Source organism: Aquarana catesbeiana, linkage group LG01 (assembly GCF_042186555.1).
Source record: "Aquarana catesbeiana isolate 2022-GZ linkage group LG01, ASM4218655v1, whole genome shotgun sequence".
In the NCBI taxonomy this organism is placed as follows: Eukaryota; Metazoa; Chordata; class Amphibia; order Anura; family Ranidae; genus Aquarana; species Aquarana catesbeiana.
The window spans coordinates 46,845,762-46,862,644 of NC_133324.1; the positions used below are offsets into that span (position 1 = coordinate 46,845,762).

General features: G+C 43.9%; 1 protein-coding gene across 2 annotated transcripts in view; it reads left to right on the forward strand.

The window, feature by feature from the left end:
• ATOSB (atos homolog B) overlaps window positions 1-16,883 on the forward strand; it is a 53,464-nt gene that overhangs the window by 27,189 nt on the left and 9,392 nt on the right. For both annotated transcript variants that reach the window (XM_073618182.1, XM_073618183.1), the window contains exons 4-7: window positions 5,066-5,118; window positions 5,991-6,087; window positions 6,226-6,384; window positions 13,285-13,353. In XM_073618182.1, the coding sequence (XP_073474283.1) occupies window positions 5,066-5,118; window positions 5,991-6,087; window positions 6,226-6,384; window positions 13,285-13,353 (378 nt within the window). The remainder of the gene's footprint in view (window positions 1-5,065; window positions 5,119-5,990; window positions 6,088-6,225; window positions 6,385-13,284; window positions 13,354-16,883) is intronic.

Genomic DNA, 16,883 nt, shown 5'->3' on the forward strand with positions numbered 1-16,883 from the left:
TCCTGTCATGGTTGGAACATTGGTCTCCCTAATGAATAAAACAGTTGGTGGGTCTGGATCTGGCGGGGGTGGTGTAAGAAAGCGGGCACGGTGTAATTTCAGGTTCTGGTTCCTGGGACCCAGGTGGACCCTGAAACGTCCCGCGGTGGGTATGGCTAGGCCTGAACGAGGGAACGCCACAGATTCTTCATCAGCACACCAACATCTGTTTGTGGTTAGAGGAATCGGCTTACCATGAATTCTGGCTGAACTTTTTACCCAGCTGGCATGTCACCGTGGCTAAATTTATAGGGTAACCCGGGTTCCTCCATCCACAGGAGGACTACACGTCCAGCAGAACCTCCCATCCAGCAATCTATCTCCAATATTCACATACGGTATGCTTAAAACTGGGGGCGTTTTTTAGGATTTAGGTTTTTGGATTTTTAAAATGATGGGCTATAGGCCTGGCGGTCCTAGTCCTCCTGATGACCGGAGAGGAGCATGTCCTAAGATCCGACATAAACCACTTACGGACTGCTGCACGCCGTTATACGTCCTAACTTTGAAGAGGGATATCTTTGTTATGGCAGCAGCTAGCTGCCATAATCAGGGGCAGTCGGCTTTCCGATAATAGTGGTCTCTGCTGCGAATTTGCCGCAAGATCACTTTTATCGGCGGCGGGAGAGGGGGGGGGGCCCCAATCCCGCCGCGCTCCGGTGCCCTCCGCCGCTTACCGGAGCCGTCGGTAGCGGCAGAGGCGATTGGATGCTTCTCCTTTCTGGGTATGGAGACGACTGTGATCATCACAGGGCCAATCAGCACTGTCCAGACAGAGGGTCAGGGGTCCTGCAGCCTCATAGGACAGTCAGAGGAGAATGAAAACTCCTCCTACAAAGCTTTAACCAGGCACGGATAGAAGTCACAAGACTGCTGTATATTGCTAATGAGAAAAGGTATTTAGCAGTTTATATTTACTAAAATAATTGCATTTCCGTGTTATGTGGGAAACCGCGTCTGGTGAATGCAGGGTCCAGGGTTTAGTAACGCTTTTAGTCTCAGATAGAGGTATAGTGCAAAGTATACACCACAAACTTCGACTGCTGCAGACAGGCACAGTGTTTTGGAGATGTGCCATTAGCTTTTTGTTGATCGTAGTCCAATGAATTTAGGATTTAACCTCCGAAAAGGGGATGTATTGTGTTAGCCAAGCCCTTGCTATGACTTGTTTAGCGGCCTTGAGAACATGACTCATTGGAGTGAATTGGGTTTTGAAGATCTCCATGAGTTTTCAGTTGAGTAGCACTTCTGGTGGGTTCATCATAAGAGCTTGTTGAGTAATTGAGTTTCCATGTTCTGCGTAGTGTGGGAGACCGGATATAGTGAATGCAGGGTCCCGGGGTTTAGGAACATATTTAAAGCCCAAGTGCTGAACTCGTAAAGATTTTCCTTGCAGTTGGGCTGCATCTGCACTGCAAGGGGTTGCCTGCCCATATGAGTCTAGGGGGGCATGGAAAAGTACATTTTACTTACCCAATCCTCTGCTCCTCCATGCTGCTAGACCGGTCTTCTTACCTATGCCCTAGCAGTCGAAGGTCCTGATATCCTCAAGACCAATGCAGGGTTCACAGCCCTGTGCTGGACAAGAGGATGCCGAGGAACGTTCACTGCTGAAACATGGGGAGTGCCATCTGCTAGGGCAAGTGGTTCTCAAGTACCCCCGACAGGCCATGTCTGCAGGTTTCCCTTTTATCTTGCACAGGTGCTTTAACCACTTAACGACCGGCTCACACAGATATACTGTGGCAGGTCGGCTCTCCTGCGCCAATACCCCCCCCCCCCCCCCAACAGTTAGAACACATCCAAGGAACACACTTAACCCCTTGATCACCTCCCTAGTGTTAACCCCCCTCCCTGCCAGTGACATTTTTACATTGAGCAGTGCATTTTTATAGCCCTGATCAATGTAATAATGTCACCCGGTCCCCAAAAAGTGTCATTTGGGGTCCAGATTTGTCCCACCGCAATGTCGTAGTCCTGCTAAAAATTGCAGATCGCCACCATTACCAGTAAAAGTCCCTAAATCTATCCCATAGTTTGTAGACTTGATAAGTTTTGCGGAAAAAAAAAAAAAAAAATGTTGCCAGTTCCTCTGCTTTCCTAATAATAATAATAAAAAAGAAAAAAAAAAACTAACCACACTAAGCGGGAGAGCACAATGTGGTCAATTCTCTAGCTATGCCGGGAACTCCGTGTGCTCTCCCAATGATCGGACTTGTCCTGACATTCCCCCACTGCACAGCCATTCACTGGGAAGCTCGGTGTGCTTCTGCTTCTCCTCCCTCCCAGCTCTTATGCAGCTGAGAACAGAGGGAATGTGACCACTTACAAAAACGGAAAATAAATAAATAAAAAGGCGGGGGGGGGGGGGGGGCGGGGGTTATATCTATACACAAAGGCGTTGTTTTACATGGTGATTGTTTACAAATGACTTTTAAAAAGGTGCAGCGATCCTCGGGACTTATTGCACCAATTGAAGACTGGGTGCGGCTTTCCTCTAATATTAAAAAAAAAAAATATATATATATATATATATATATATATATATATATATATATATATATATATATTATATATATATATATATATATATATATATATATATATATATTTATATATTACTTTTTTTTTTTTTTTTTTTTTTTTATGTGGTTTGAACTATTGTAATCTCCTATCCAAAGTCAAAACCTGTGGCCAGCCACATAGCAGAGACTTGGCTGCACAGTATTCTATAGTCTATGCTGGGCTTTTACAGGCTTGTCCCCCATTGTCCTCCCTCCCTGGAAAATTCCCCCCCTCCCCTGTGTCACAGGTGTATGAGTGATGGGCAGGTAGGTGAGCACAATACAGAACACCCTACACCGGGCTCAGCAGAGAGTCAGTCAGGTCATAATGGATAGCAGGACTGGCTTCGTGGGCGTAGGGTCGCCTCTGCAATGTGGCCCTGTCAGGCAGGAACCTTGGGCCCCTGTGGAGCCTGCAGTGGGCACAGATGGAGGCTGGGACAAGGAGTCATGGATCTTACACTGGTAGGTGATCGCTGGGGTATCAATCTCTCATATTTGGGGAAATAAATCTGCTAGACTGATAAAATGCGGAGGCTGTACGTTATCGGCCAATCAGATTCATGATCTTGTATATGAATACAAGGTTTATTGAAGATTGTGTGTGTGTTTTTCTTTGGGGGGGAAAAAAAAAAAAGGCCAAGTATTTCTACACTTTGTTTTTTAAAAAAAAAAAAAAAAAAAAAGAAAACAAAAAAACCAAAAGTTTCTGTTCTTCTAAATATATTTAATATTAATATAATTTTGGTTTCTTCACGCCCAATTTTTTAAATGTGCTCTGCCGTATCAAATTGAACCTGTAGTGAGAAAAGGCTGCCATTACTGCAAATAAAAATGCCTATTTCCCTGGCTGCCTCTGGTTTCTACAATTAAGTAAATGACTGGGAACAAGCATGCAGCAAGTAAAGTCAGTGATGCTATAACTCCTTACCTGCAGGATTGTTCAGGAGGGATCATACATATTCCCTGCCTTGCCGATTTTCTGTGGAAGCTAAGAATTCCTGTTAAATAGTAAACTGCTGGTACAATGATTGCCATCAGTGCTGGGACAAAGGAAATCTAGGACCCAGGGGGAACATCTCTCCTCCCCCCCCCCCCCAAGATGTATGAGTATTAAGTGTCTGCACAACCCCCACCCCTCCCCCCCCCCCCCCCTAAAAAAAAAAAAAAAAAAAAAAAAAAAAAAAAAAACTAGGCACTAATCTGCATGTTTTTCTTCTATGCATAAATTCCTCCTCCTCCTCCCAGTACAAATCTGCTGCCCCCTGCTGAAAAAAATTGAAAAAATAAAAAATCGCCCCCTCCTAGCACAAATCCTCTAACCCTAAAATTCCCTCTCCTAGTACAAAATCTTCCTACCATCCCCCCTCCTGACACAGAATCTCGCTAAATCACCACTCTCAGCACACACCCCCAAAGTATCCTCCTAGAACAATACTTACCCCCTGCCGCCCATTCCCCCTTCCAACACAAATCTAATCTCCTTGCAGTCACACCCCCGCCAACCCCCGCCCACCCCCACCCCCCCCCCCCCCCACCCCCCCCCGGTCCCGACCACAACTCACATGATACCACAGTACCCAGAGCGGCCGCCCCCTCCTGCCCACCCCTTGTCCCAGCCCTGATTTGCATTGGTCTTCCAGTTCCTGTGCCGACATCACTGCCCAACCCATCGGAAACAAATTTGCAAGGCATGTGATAGGCGACTGCACCCAGCAAAAGTGACCCCTTGTGGTCACTGGGCAGCAAGGTAGCTGCTCGGCATGCGAACCAGAAAGCCGGGATGATAACTGTTGTAGCGGCGCCTACTACAATGATTCCCTGCATCATCCGAAACGGTCACACAGCATGGAATATGTATACTTCCATAGGATCAATGCAATACTTGGAGTTCAGGTACATTTAAAAAGTCCCTGGCTAAGAGTAGATACCCCATGATACATGCTAGACCTGACCTCTGTGTGCCTCTCCGAAACTAGCTGACTGTCTTCACCAAGGGACTGAATTTGGGGTCAAGTTGAAAAACGTAACTCCCCTTTCTCCTATGTCATCACTTAATGGCTTAACTGTTGGTCTCTTTTTCGTCCCCCAATTGGTTCTGCGGTAGTCCGACCAGTGAGGGATCAGCGTCCATTAGGGAAAGTGGCAGTTGCATTGTCTGTTTGAGAGGGGTCTCCGGTGTGACCTGCCCATAATCCTGACCAAATGTCCTTTCCAAGCAGCCTACCAATAAAGTTTCATTGGCCATAAACTGGTACCCGACTACCCCCAACCCCCACCCGACCAGAGTCGGATACCAATTAATGGCCAATTAAACTTTTATTGGGTAGGCTGTACTTTATTACCGCGCCCGCCATCTCTTATGGGCAATAACAGAACTGATCTCCTCCATTTTGGAGTCTCCTGGTGATGTCTCCTCAGTTGTGTCCCCAGAAACTGAACCTTTTTTTGCTTTCCTCCAGAGCCCGTCGGACTGCACCAGCCGAAGGTTGAAGAGGGGACTCCGTCTGAAATCGTAAGTGACAATCCCACCGCTCTCCATTTATAGAAGGTGACCAAAGACGTGGGTTGGGTTCACCAGGCCTCCTGGCAAGCCGTAAAGCTCTCCCCCCACTCTAAATTTGACTTGTGTTCATCAAGCTGAAATTGCACTTAAGGCATGCTAGCTTGTGTGCTAAACTTGCAAAATAACAGTCCAGGGGGAAGTGGGAAACCAGCAATCACGTTGGATCAAGCAATGCAGCAATCATTACAAGTCATCTTGATGGGTTTCCCACATACCTGACCACCCCCCATGCGGAAGAAGTCTTAAGTGCTAGTTAGTCAACACACTGAACTCAAAGGCCACAGTAAAATCAAACACTAATAATTAAAAACCTATTGTTTAAAAGCTTCTCCCTAATTTCAGTGTTTACCGGCTTATCCAACTATTAATAGATGCCGACCTGTAACCTGTATACTATACCAGCCTGTAACCTATATACTATGCCGACCTGTAACCTATATACTCTCGCTTAGCAACCAGTCTAAACAGACAAAGCCATAAAAAAAAAACTTGGGTTTGTCTGTTTAGCCGGGTAAGTAGCACCTAAGGCATGCTAAAATTGCACCATATTATTGACTAAGGGCTAATTTGGCATGCCTTAAGTGCACTTTAAGGTGCCTTGCTGTAAGTCCGCCTGTAGCTTGATGAATCCAGGCTTTTGTGTTTCCCTCTGCTGTGCGCTCTATAGCTTTTCATATTGTCATCTCCGTGTACATTGAAAATAGGCCCCATATAGGACTTGGACTTGAATACTTCCTTTAAGGATATTTTTGCATGGTGGTGTTGTGTTTTTGTTTTTGTTTTTTTTTAAGAAAGGTCTGAACAATTAATTTCTTTTTAAGGAGGACTCTGCGCAGTCTGAGGAAAGGGCCTGGCCGAGGCTGTACAGGCAACTGGGCAACGTCATGCGTCAGCCGATCTCTCCTTGGCAACTTTGAGGTAAGACGTGAAAGAGGAAAGGAAGGTGACGTCAGGAATAGATCTGTAGAAGGCCCGTCCAATCTCAGTGTTCTGGACCAAGCCAGTACTGTTAGTAGAAAAGATTTTAGTTTTTGTTTTTTGTTTTTCCTATCTCAGGAATCTATTCTGAGGGGCCGGTTTGCTCCGTCTGGTCAGATTGAAGGCTTTACTGCAGAGATTGGTGCCAGCGGATCATACTGCCCCCAGCACGTCACCCTGCCAGTAGAGGTCACCTATTTTCACATATCCGAGCACAGCGCCCCCTCGCCTTTCCTGGTGAGTAAGAGCGGTACAAGGGATGTGTTCTTTCTGCCAGTCCCTGTATGATACAGGTTGTCCACGTACTCCTATTTTATTTTTTATTTTCTCGCTCTCTTTCTCTCGCTCTCCCTGTCATGTTACAACCAAAAACGTAAATGTATTTTATTGGGAATTTATGTGATAGACCAACACAAAGTGGCACATAATTGTGAAGTGGAAGGAAAATGATAAATGGTTTTCAAAAGTGTGGGGGACATTTGTATTCAGCCCCCTTTCCTCTGATACCCCTAACTAAAATCTACTTGGTAAATAGAGACCACCTGTGTGTAATTTAATATCAGTATAAATACAACTGTTCTGTGAAGCCCTCATAGGTTTGTTGGAGAATCTTAGTGGACAAACCGCATCATGAAGGCCAGGTAACACACCAGACAGGTCAGGGATAAAGTTGCGGAGGTTCATACAAAAATTCAACCTCCGCTTTTCGGTCCCTCCCCCCCTCCGGTGTCACATTTGGCACCTTTCAGGGGAGAGGGGGGTGCAGATATCTGTCTAAAACAGGTATTTGCACCCACTTCCGGCATAGACTCCCACGGGAGTCTATGCCTCTTCCTGTCCTCCCACGCTGTCTGCTGGGACACACACGGGTCCCAGGAGATAGCGGAGACCACTTAGGACGCGCAGCGCGACTCACGCATGCGCACTAGGGAATCGGGAAGTGAAGCCGCAACACTTCACTTCCGGATTCCCTCACAGAGAATGGCGGCGGCAGCTGCCGAGAACCAAGGGACGGTTCGGCCTCGGGTGCCGACACCGCTGGATTCGGGGACAGGTGAGAGTCCTTATTTAAAAGTCAGCAGCTGCAGTATTTGTAGCTGCTGACTTTAAAAAAAAAAAAATTTTGCAGGACTTCCTCTTTAAAGCAGGATTAGGCTATGGAAAAAAAAAATATCCCAAGCTTTGAACATCTCACGGAGCTCAGTTCAATCCATCATCCGAAAATGGAAAGAGTATGGCACAACTGCAAACCTACCAAGACATGGCCATCCACCTAAACTGACAGGCCGGGCAAGGAGAGCATTCATCAGAGAAGAGCCAAGAGGTCCATGGTAACTCTGGAGGAGCTGCAGAGATCCACAGCTCAGGTGGGAGAATCTGTCCACAGGACAACTATTAGTCGTGTTCTCCACAAATCTGGTCTTTATGGAAGAGTGACAAGAAGAAAGACATTGTTGAAAGAAAGTCATAAGAAGTCCTGTTTGCAGTTTGTGAGAAGCCATGTGGAGGACACAGCAAACATGTGGAAGAAGGTGCTCTGGTCAGATGAGACCAAAATTGAACTTTTTGGCCTAAAAACAAAATGCTATGTGTGGAGGAAAACTAACACTGCACATCACCCTGAACACACCATCCCCACCGTGAAACATGGTGGTGGCAGCATCATGTGGTGGGGATGCTTTTCTTCAGCATGGACAGGGAAGTTGGTCAGAGTTGATGGGAAGATGGATGGAGACAAATACAGGGCAATCTTAGAAGAAAACCTGTTAGAGTCTGCAAAAGACTTGAGACTGGGGCGAAGGTTCACCTTCCAGCAGGACAACGACCCTAAACATACAGCCAGAGCTACAATGAAATGGTTTAGATCAAAGCATATTCATGTGTTAGAATGGCCCAGTCAAAGTCCAGACCTAAATCCAATTGAGAATCTGTGGCCAGACTTGAAAATCGCTGTTCACAGACGCTCTCCATCCAATCTGACAGAGCTTGAGATATTTTGCACAGAAAAATGGGCAGAAATGTCACTTTCTAGATGTGTAAAGCTGGTAGAGACATCCCCAAATAGACTTGTAGCTGTAATTGCAGAGAGAGGTGGTTCTACAAAGTATTGACTCCGGGGGGCTGAATACAAATGTACCCACACTTTTCACATATTTATTTTTAAACATTTTTGAAAACCATTTATCATTTTCCGTTCACTTCACAATTACCGTATATACTCGAGTATAAGCTGAGTTTTTCAGCACTTCTTTTTTTTTTTTTTTTTTTTTTTTTTTTTGTGCTGAAAATGCCCCCCTCGGCTTAAGCTCGAGTCAAGCACTTTTCTGCAGCAGAGAATGACATTTTCCGAACTGATTTTGGGGCCCCGTATCTCAGGGCCACCTGCTGCTAGGAACCCCAAATTTGGTGTGCAAACCCAGTGGAACGTGCACTAAAACATATCCAAATATGGGGCCCTAAAGTCCGGAAAATGTCATTCTCTGCTAGGAACCCCAGCTTTGGATATGTTTGTAGTGCTAGTTCCACTGGGTTTGCACACCAAATTTGGGGTTCCTAGCACCAAGTGGCCCCGAGATACGGGGCCCCAAAGTCGGTCAACTGTGTCCATCTGCAGCAATGTCATTTCAGGACCCTTTGGGTCCAGAGACCGCAGATTTTGGCTGCAGCTAGGGGGGCATCTAGGAACCCTTAACTACCGAGTTTGAAGTTCTGGGGACCTATGGCTGCAAATGGACACAGTGAGGCTACAAATGGGCATTGTTGAACCTCCTTTTCCACTTACAGTAGCTGTGCATTTCTCACCCTCGTCTTATACTTGAGTCAATAAGTTTTCCCAGTTTTTTGTGGTAAAATTAGGGCCTCGACTTATATTCAGGTCGACTTATACTCGAGTATATACAATATGTGACACTTTGTGTTGGTCTATAACATAAAATCCCAATAAAATACATTTACGTTTTTGGTTGTAACATGATAAAATGTGGAAAATTTCTAGGGGTGTGACTACTTTTTCAAGGCGTTGTACTATCCATCTATCTCTCTATCTCTAAAATTAGGACAGTTGAACTCTGAAAGCTTTTCTGTTGAGTGTGTTAGAAGCTGTTAGAAGGGTTGTTTATGTGTGTTTTTTTTATTTATTTTATTTTTTTTACACAATAGGAAGTAATAGGAAATCTCCCCAGTGGGGATACAGATGGTGTTTCACTATAACCACTTAAGGACCCAGAAGGATTTGCCCCCTAAAGACCAGGCCATTTTTTTGCAGAACTGTGTCGCTTTAACTGATAATTGCGCGGGCGTGCGACACTGTACCCAAATAAAATTTCTTTTTTTTCCCACAAATAAAAAAAAAAAGACTGACAATTTTGGAAAAAAACAATATTTTTTACTTTCTGCTATAATACATATCCCAAAAAAATATGTAAAAAAAAAAATGAATTTTACTCATCAGTTTAGGCCAATATGTATTCTTCTACATATTTTTGGTAAAAAAAAATCACAGGAAGCGTATTTATTGGTAAAATAGGGGATAAATTTATAGACTTTTTAAAAAAAAATTAATTTTTTTTTTTATCGTTTTTACTGGTAATGTCGGGCGATCTGGGATTTTTAGTGGGACTGCGACTATGGACAAATCTGACCCCAAGTGACACTTTTTGGGGACCAGTGACATTACAGTGATCAGTGACATTACAGTGATCAGTGACATTACAGTGATCAGTGACATTACAGTGATCAGTGACATTACAGTGATCAGTGACATTACAGTGATCAGTGACATTACAGTGATCAGTGACATTACAGTGATCAGTGACACTGGCAGGGAAGGAGTTAACACTAGGGGGGGGCGATCAAAGGGTTAAATGTCTTCCCTGGGTGTGTTCTAACTGTGTGGGGGATGGATCACTGGGACAACACAGAGATCGCTGTTACTGATCACTAAGAAAAGCTGATCTCGGTGTTCTCTCCTGTCGGAACGGGGATCCACCTTGTTGTTTACATAGGCAGATCCCCGTTCTTCTTTGTGGAGCTATCGCAGGTGGCTGATGGACATCGAGTCCACCGGGCACGCTCCCGCAGCATGCAGTGGGCGAGCGCACACCCACAATATCTATTGCATGAAACGACACACAGGTATGTCTCTTCACGCAATAGAGCCGCCCTGCCGCAGTATGTTGTGGGCGGTCTTTAAGAGGTGTTATATATATATATATATATATATATATATATATATATATATATATAACACTCACTTTTTCACCATGAAAATTGGGTGCAAATCGTGCGTGTTATATGCCAATACTTCAGTTTTAGCTGCCTTGGAGGAGACAGGGAGGGGGGGCAGGACAAGCACCGTCAGATTACATACAATGAGAATCTCCTGTTTACTTGGCGGCCTCTGTAATAGGAAGTCCTGTCTCCTGGGCCGCCATTGGACCACTGTTCTGTCTATTATAGAAGATTCTCACTGTATGTAATCTGTTGTCGCTCGTCCCGCCCCCCTCCCTGTCCCCTCTGGGCTGCAGATGGGCATCGATCAGGCTGCACTGATGGCAATGGTGAGGCTGCATTGATGTGGACTGATGAGGCTGCGTTGATGGCACTTGTGAGGCTGCAGATGGGCACTGACCCTTATTTTAATTCATAGTTCCTTATTTAAAATTTAAGTTTTTTTCCTGAATCTTCCCTCTTAAAATGAATGTGCGTGTTATATGTCGATAAATACGGTATATTATAATTTTGTTAACCTCTTAAAGACCGCCCACAACATACTGCGACAGGGTGGCTCTATTGCGTGAAAAGACTTTATCTATAGGTATATACAGTGGGGACGGAAAGTATTCAGACCCCCTTACATTTTTCACTCTTTGTTATATTGCAGCCATTTGCTAAAATCATTTAAGTTCACTTTTTTCCTCATTAATGTACACACAGCACCCCATATTGACAGAAAAACACAGAATTGTTGACATTTTTGCAGATTTATTAAAAAAGAAAAACTGAAATATCACATGATCCTAAGTATTCAGACCCTTTGCTGTGACACTCTATATATATATATATATATATATATATATATATATATATATATATATATATATATATATATATATATATATATATATAACTCAGGTGCTGTACATTTCTTTTGATCATCATTGAGATGGTTCTACACCTTCATTTGAGTCCAGCTGTGTTTGATTATACTGATTGGACTTCATCAGGAAAGCCACACACCTGTCTATATAAGACCTTACAGCTCACAGTGCATGTCAGAGCAAATGAGAATCATGAGGTCAAAGGAACTGCCTGAAGAGCTCAGAGACAGAATTGTGGCAAGGCACAGATCTGGCCAAGGTTACAAAAACATTTCTGCTGCACTTAAGGTTCCTAAGAGCACAGTGGCCTCCATAATCCTTAAATGGTAGACGTTTGGGACGACCAGAACCCTTCCTAGAGCTGACCGTCCTGCCAAACTGAGCTATCGGGGGAGAAGAGCCTTGGTGAGAGAGGTAAAGAAGAACCCAAAGATCACTGTGGCTGAGCTCCAGAGATGCAGTCGGGAGATGGGAGAAAGTTGTAGAAAGTCAACCATCACTGCAGCCCTCCACCAGTCGGGGCTTTATGGCAGAGTGGCCCGACGGAAGCCTCTCCTCAGTGCAAGACACATGAAAGCCGCATGGAGTTTGCTAAAAAAACACCTGAAGGACTCCAAGATGGTGAGAAATAAGATTCTCTGGTCTGATGAGACCAAGATAGAACTTTTTGGCCCTAATTCTAAGCGGTATGTGTGGAGAAAACCAGGCACTGCTCATCACCTGTCCAATACAGTCCCAACAGTGAAGCATGGTGGTGGCAGCATCATGCTGTGGGGGTGTTTTTCAGCTGCAGGGACAGGACGACTGGTTGCAATTGAGGGAAAGATGAATGCGGCCAAGTACAGGGATATCCTGGATGAAAACCTTCTCCAGAGTGCTCAGGACCTCAGACTGGGCCGAAGGTTTACCTTCCAACAAGACAATGACCCTAAGCACACAGCTAAAATAATGAAGGAGTGGCTTCACAGCAACTCTGTGACTGTTCTTGAATGGCCCAGACAGAGCCCTGACTTAAACCCAATTGAGCATCTCTGGAGAGACCTAAAAATGGCCGTCCACCAACGTTTACCATCCAACCTGACAGAACTGGAGAGGATCTGCAAGGAGGAATGGCAGAGGATCCCCAAATCCAGGTGTGAAAAACTTGTTGCATCTTTTCCATAAAGACTCATGGCTGTATTAGATCAAAAGGAGCTTCTACTAAATACTGAGCAAAGGGTCTGAATACTTAGGACCATGTGATATTTCAGTTTTTCTTTTTTTAATAAATCTGCAAAAATGTCAACAATTCTGTGTTTTTCTGTCAATATGGGGTGCTGTGTGTACATTAATGAGAAAAAAAATGAACTTAAATGATTTTAGCAAATGGCTGCAATATAACAAAGAGTGAAAAATGTAAGGGGGTCTGAATACTTTCCATCCCCTGTGTGTGTGTGTGTATGTATGTATATGTATGTGGATAGATAGATAGATAGATAGATAGATAGATAGATAGATATATATATATAATTTTTTTTTTTTTTTGGATAGTTACACTACTTTGTTTACGAATCCCTTTTAAAAAAAAAAAAGGGGGGGGGGGGGCAGCAGCACACCGAGCTTCCTAGTGAATGGCTGTGCAATGAGGGTGTGTTAGGACAAGTCTGATCATTGGGGGTAGAGAGCACAGTGAGTTCCCGGCATAGCTTGAGAACTGACCACGTTGTGCTCTCCTGCTTAGTGTGGTCAGTTTTTTTTAAATTGGGAAAGCAGAGGGACTGGCAGGAACACCGGGGATTTCACATAAAGGAAGCGATACAAAGAGAACAGGGGACTTTCTCATACAAGTACCTGGTACAGCAGGGACATATCAGGAATGTGAAATATTGGGATGACAAACCCTTTAAGACCTTTTGGTTTCTCAGTGAGATAATAGACATACAGGATACTTTAGATCCCTCCAGCTGATGTTTCATTATCCGGCTGGCAGCAGAGACGTGTGTTTTAATGACACCATGATCAAGAAATACTCTTTTAATATATTATGTTCTACCCACAGGGAGTGATTGACCTGGACAGTGTCGGCAGGAAGGGGTACAATGTCCCCAGCACAGGAACTATACAAGTGGTAAGTCCGTATTTATCAGATCTCCCCCCCCCCCCCCAGACAATTTCACTTTTGGTTTAAAGCAGGGATATGCAATTAGCGGACCTCCAGCTGTTGCAAAACTACAAGTCCATCATGCCTCTGCCTCTGGGTGTCATGTCTGTGGCTGTCAGAGTCTTGCTTTGCCTCATGGGACTTGTAGTTCTGCAACAGCTGGAGGTCCGCTAATTGCACATCCCTGGTTTAGAGACACTTTAAGGCTCCGTTCACACTGGAGGGAGGCGGGGGGGCGGGATTAGTCAAAAGAGGGCCAATGAGGGCTGCAGAGCTGGAGGTGTGCCTCCTGTGTAAATCCAGGAAGTGAACAGGCTGCAGCTGCCCACAGTTAAAATGGCTGCAGCCAGACTCGGTGGAGGGAGATTTCTGCAGAACATTTGGCAAGTACAGAATCGCAGTATATATAAAATATGCAAAGTGGTTGGAGGGAAGCTTCAGAATGGCAAAGATTGTTTGTTTTTTTTTTTATTACAAATTATGTGAGCAGACTGCAGTTCCTCTTTAATGACACCATCCCCCCCCCAAATCAGTTTGCATATCGTCAGTGTAAATTCGGGCAGGAATCGAATCGCATAGTGTATTGACACCCATGCGATCCAATTCTGCTGCGGACCCCAAAAAAAGGGACCTGTGCGAGTTTGTTCCGAATGCGATGCGAATTCAGCCATACTTTCTAGTTGAAATCGCATCGCACAGAGATCGCATGCGATTTCCACCGCAGTGCGGTGCGAATCAAATCCGATTTTTGTCGGTCATCGCACCAGTGGGGACCGGCCCTAAAGCTGAACCTCTGGGAGAAGCACATATTGTCAAAATATAATGGGGGTTGATTTACTAAAACTGGAGAGTGCGACATCTGATGCAGCTCTGCATAGAAACCAATCGGCTTCCAGGTTTTATTGTCAAAGCTTAATTGATCACGCTTAAGTTAGAAGCCGATTGGCTACCATGCACAGCTGCACCAGATTCTGAGTGCTCCAGTTTTAGTAAATCCACACCAGAGTGTCTTCTTCTTGAATCTTGGTGTGCTTTTGTATATGTATTTCTTTGTTTCCAGATCTGTGCAGTAATCCAGTGTGAGACTTCCTGTAATAAAGACCGCTCACCGCTGCTCTCTCTCCTTGTGCAGAGTGACTGGTCTGGTCTCCGCCCCCCTCCTGTAAATTTTACAGGGGCGGTCCTGCCTGGCCCCTCCCACTGCTCTTCTAGCTGCACAGGCTCTGTACAGCCCAGTGATTATTTCACTCCTACTTTTACAAGCAAACATCTGTGTTTTGCAACAGTGATTGGTTCACACAAAGTGGATTCATATCCTTTGTGATTATTGAGAAATAGAGTTTTTGATTATTTTTATTTATTTTTTTGTGCCCGGAGTTTTAGCGTTAACATACTTGCTGCACGCAACATATCTGATAGGTCCGTTTTTTAAAAATATATGCCAGTTTTTGGTTGGCGATTACCTATAAGGTGTTGTGAGCAGGTGTGGATAACATACACTCACGTGAAATAGAAGCATTTAAAGCGGGGGTCCACCTATCTATCGTTTTTGTGAACTTAAAAAAAAAAAAAAAACTTCTCAGCATTACATACTGACATATTGTGTGTAATATGTCCGCCTGTGTCAGATTTCGTCGGAAAGAATAACTTATATTATTCACTGCAGGCGATTTCCATCTTCATTGTGGGCATTTGAAGCCCACAAGCATTTATTTCCTGGATGTGGTGAATGCTGTGCTCCCAGCATTCACTGCTCGTTCCCGCACATGCTCAGTGGCATCCTGGGAAGCCTGAGACTAGCTCCCAGGAGTCTGGGAGAGGCTAGAAACACGCCTACTCCCACGGGAGGAGAACCAGGAAGTGCAAAGAAGAATAGAAAAATAAAAGGTAATTACGGCGATTAAAGCATCTAGGCAAGGAAGAGAATACATACAGATATTGTTCAAAATTTGGGTGGAACCCCGCTTTAATCGTTTAATGACTCATTTATGCAAACAAAAATAAAAGTAGCAAGACCTTGTGAATTAAACAGTTTGCAGAGAAACGTAAAAGTCAACAAATGCAATTAGAATAATTCAGCTGGCCCACATGGGAGCTGACGTTTTGCGTTCTCGAGCTACACAAACTTTACCTTTTTTTGTTTGGTGCCCTATTGAGCTCCTGTGTTTTGTCACACATGCAGTACTGGTGTTTGAACAGATGGTGGCAGCCTTTCCTCATTATCGCAAGCAGAGCCCTATTGCAAGAATGCGTTGTTCAGCCTAATTGTAGGACGCAGCTGAGCACTAAACTGATCACAGAACCTAATCATTGTGTAATGAAAAGGAGAACTTTTATTGAAAGTACATTTTTATTGTTGGACTTCAATAAAGAAGTAATAAAGCGGAGTCGGATGAATCGCTCTGCGAGCATTGGGACTCGGTAATGGCTCTGAGTGAGAATCAGTCCTGAATGAATCGTTTTAAATTAATGGATGCATCTCTAGTGAGGAAAGCGCGATCACTATATATCTGAGAGGCTAAAGAGAACCAATCACTTTAAAGCTTAAAGTATTGTAAAAAGTAGTATTTTGCATATGGCCTAATATTATTTATTACCCCCCCTCCTTCTTCAAAAAAATTGCCGCCTCTTCTTTTTATTTTTATATTTTATTTTCGTTAAAAAAAAAAAAAATCAAAAAAAGAAACTGTTTTTTATATAATATATATAATTTTTTTTTTTTTACAAAAATAATAATTATATAAAATGTATTTTTTTTTTAACGAAAAAAAAAAAATTTTTTTATATTAATAATTTTTTTTTTTTTTTCGTTAAAAAAAAAAAAATAAACTACATTTTATATAATTTTTGTTAAAAAAAAAATCATCTCTATCATCTCTATCTCTCTCTTTTTTTTATTTTTAAGCTGTTACCATTTGTGTATTTCCACATTTCTCAAGAATGATGTGGTCTGTATTGGCCACCCCGTTCAGACTTCTGGGATTTGAGCCTCATATACGCTATACTACCAAAAGTATTGGGACAACTGCCGTTACACACACACACACATGAACTTTAATGGTGTCTTAGTCCATAGGGTTCAATATTGAGTTGGCCCATCCTTTGCCGCTATAACAGCTTCACCTCTTCTGGGAAGGCTGTCCACAAGGTTTAGGAGTGTGTCTATGGGAATGTTTGACCATTCTTCCAGAAGCGCATTTGTGAGGTCAGGCACTGATGTTGGACAAGAAGGCCTGGCTCGCAGTCTGCGCTCTAATTCATCCCAAAGGTGTTCTATTGGGTTGAGGTCAGGACTCTGTGCAAGTTCCTCCACCCCAAACCCCCTCATCCATGTCTTTTTTATGGACCTTGCTTTGTGCACTGGTGCTCAGCCATGTTGGAACAGGAAGGGGCCGTCCCCAAACTGTTCCCACAAAGTTGGGAGCATGAAATTGTCCAAAATGTCTTGGTATGCTGACGCCTTAAGAGTTCCCTTCACTGGAACTAAGGGGCCAAAC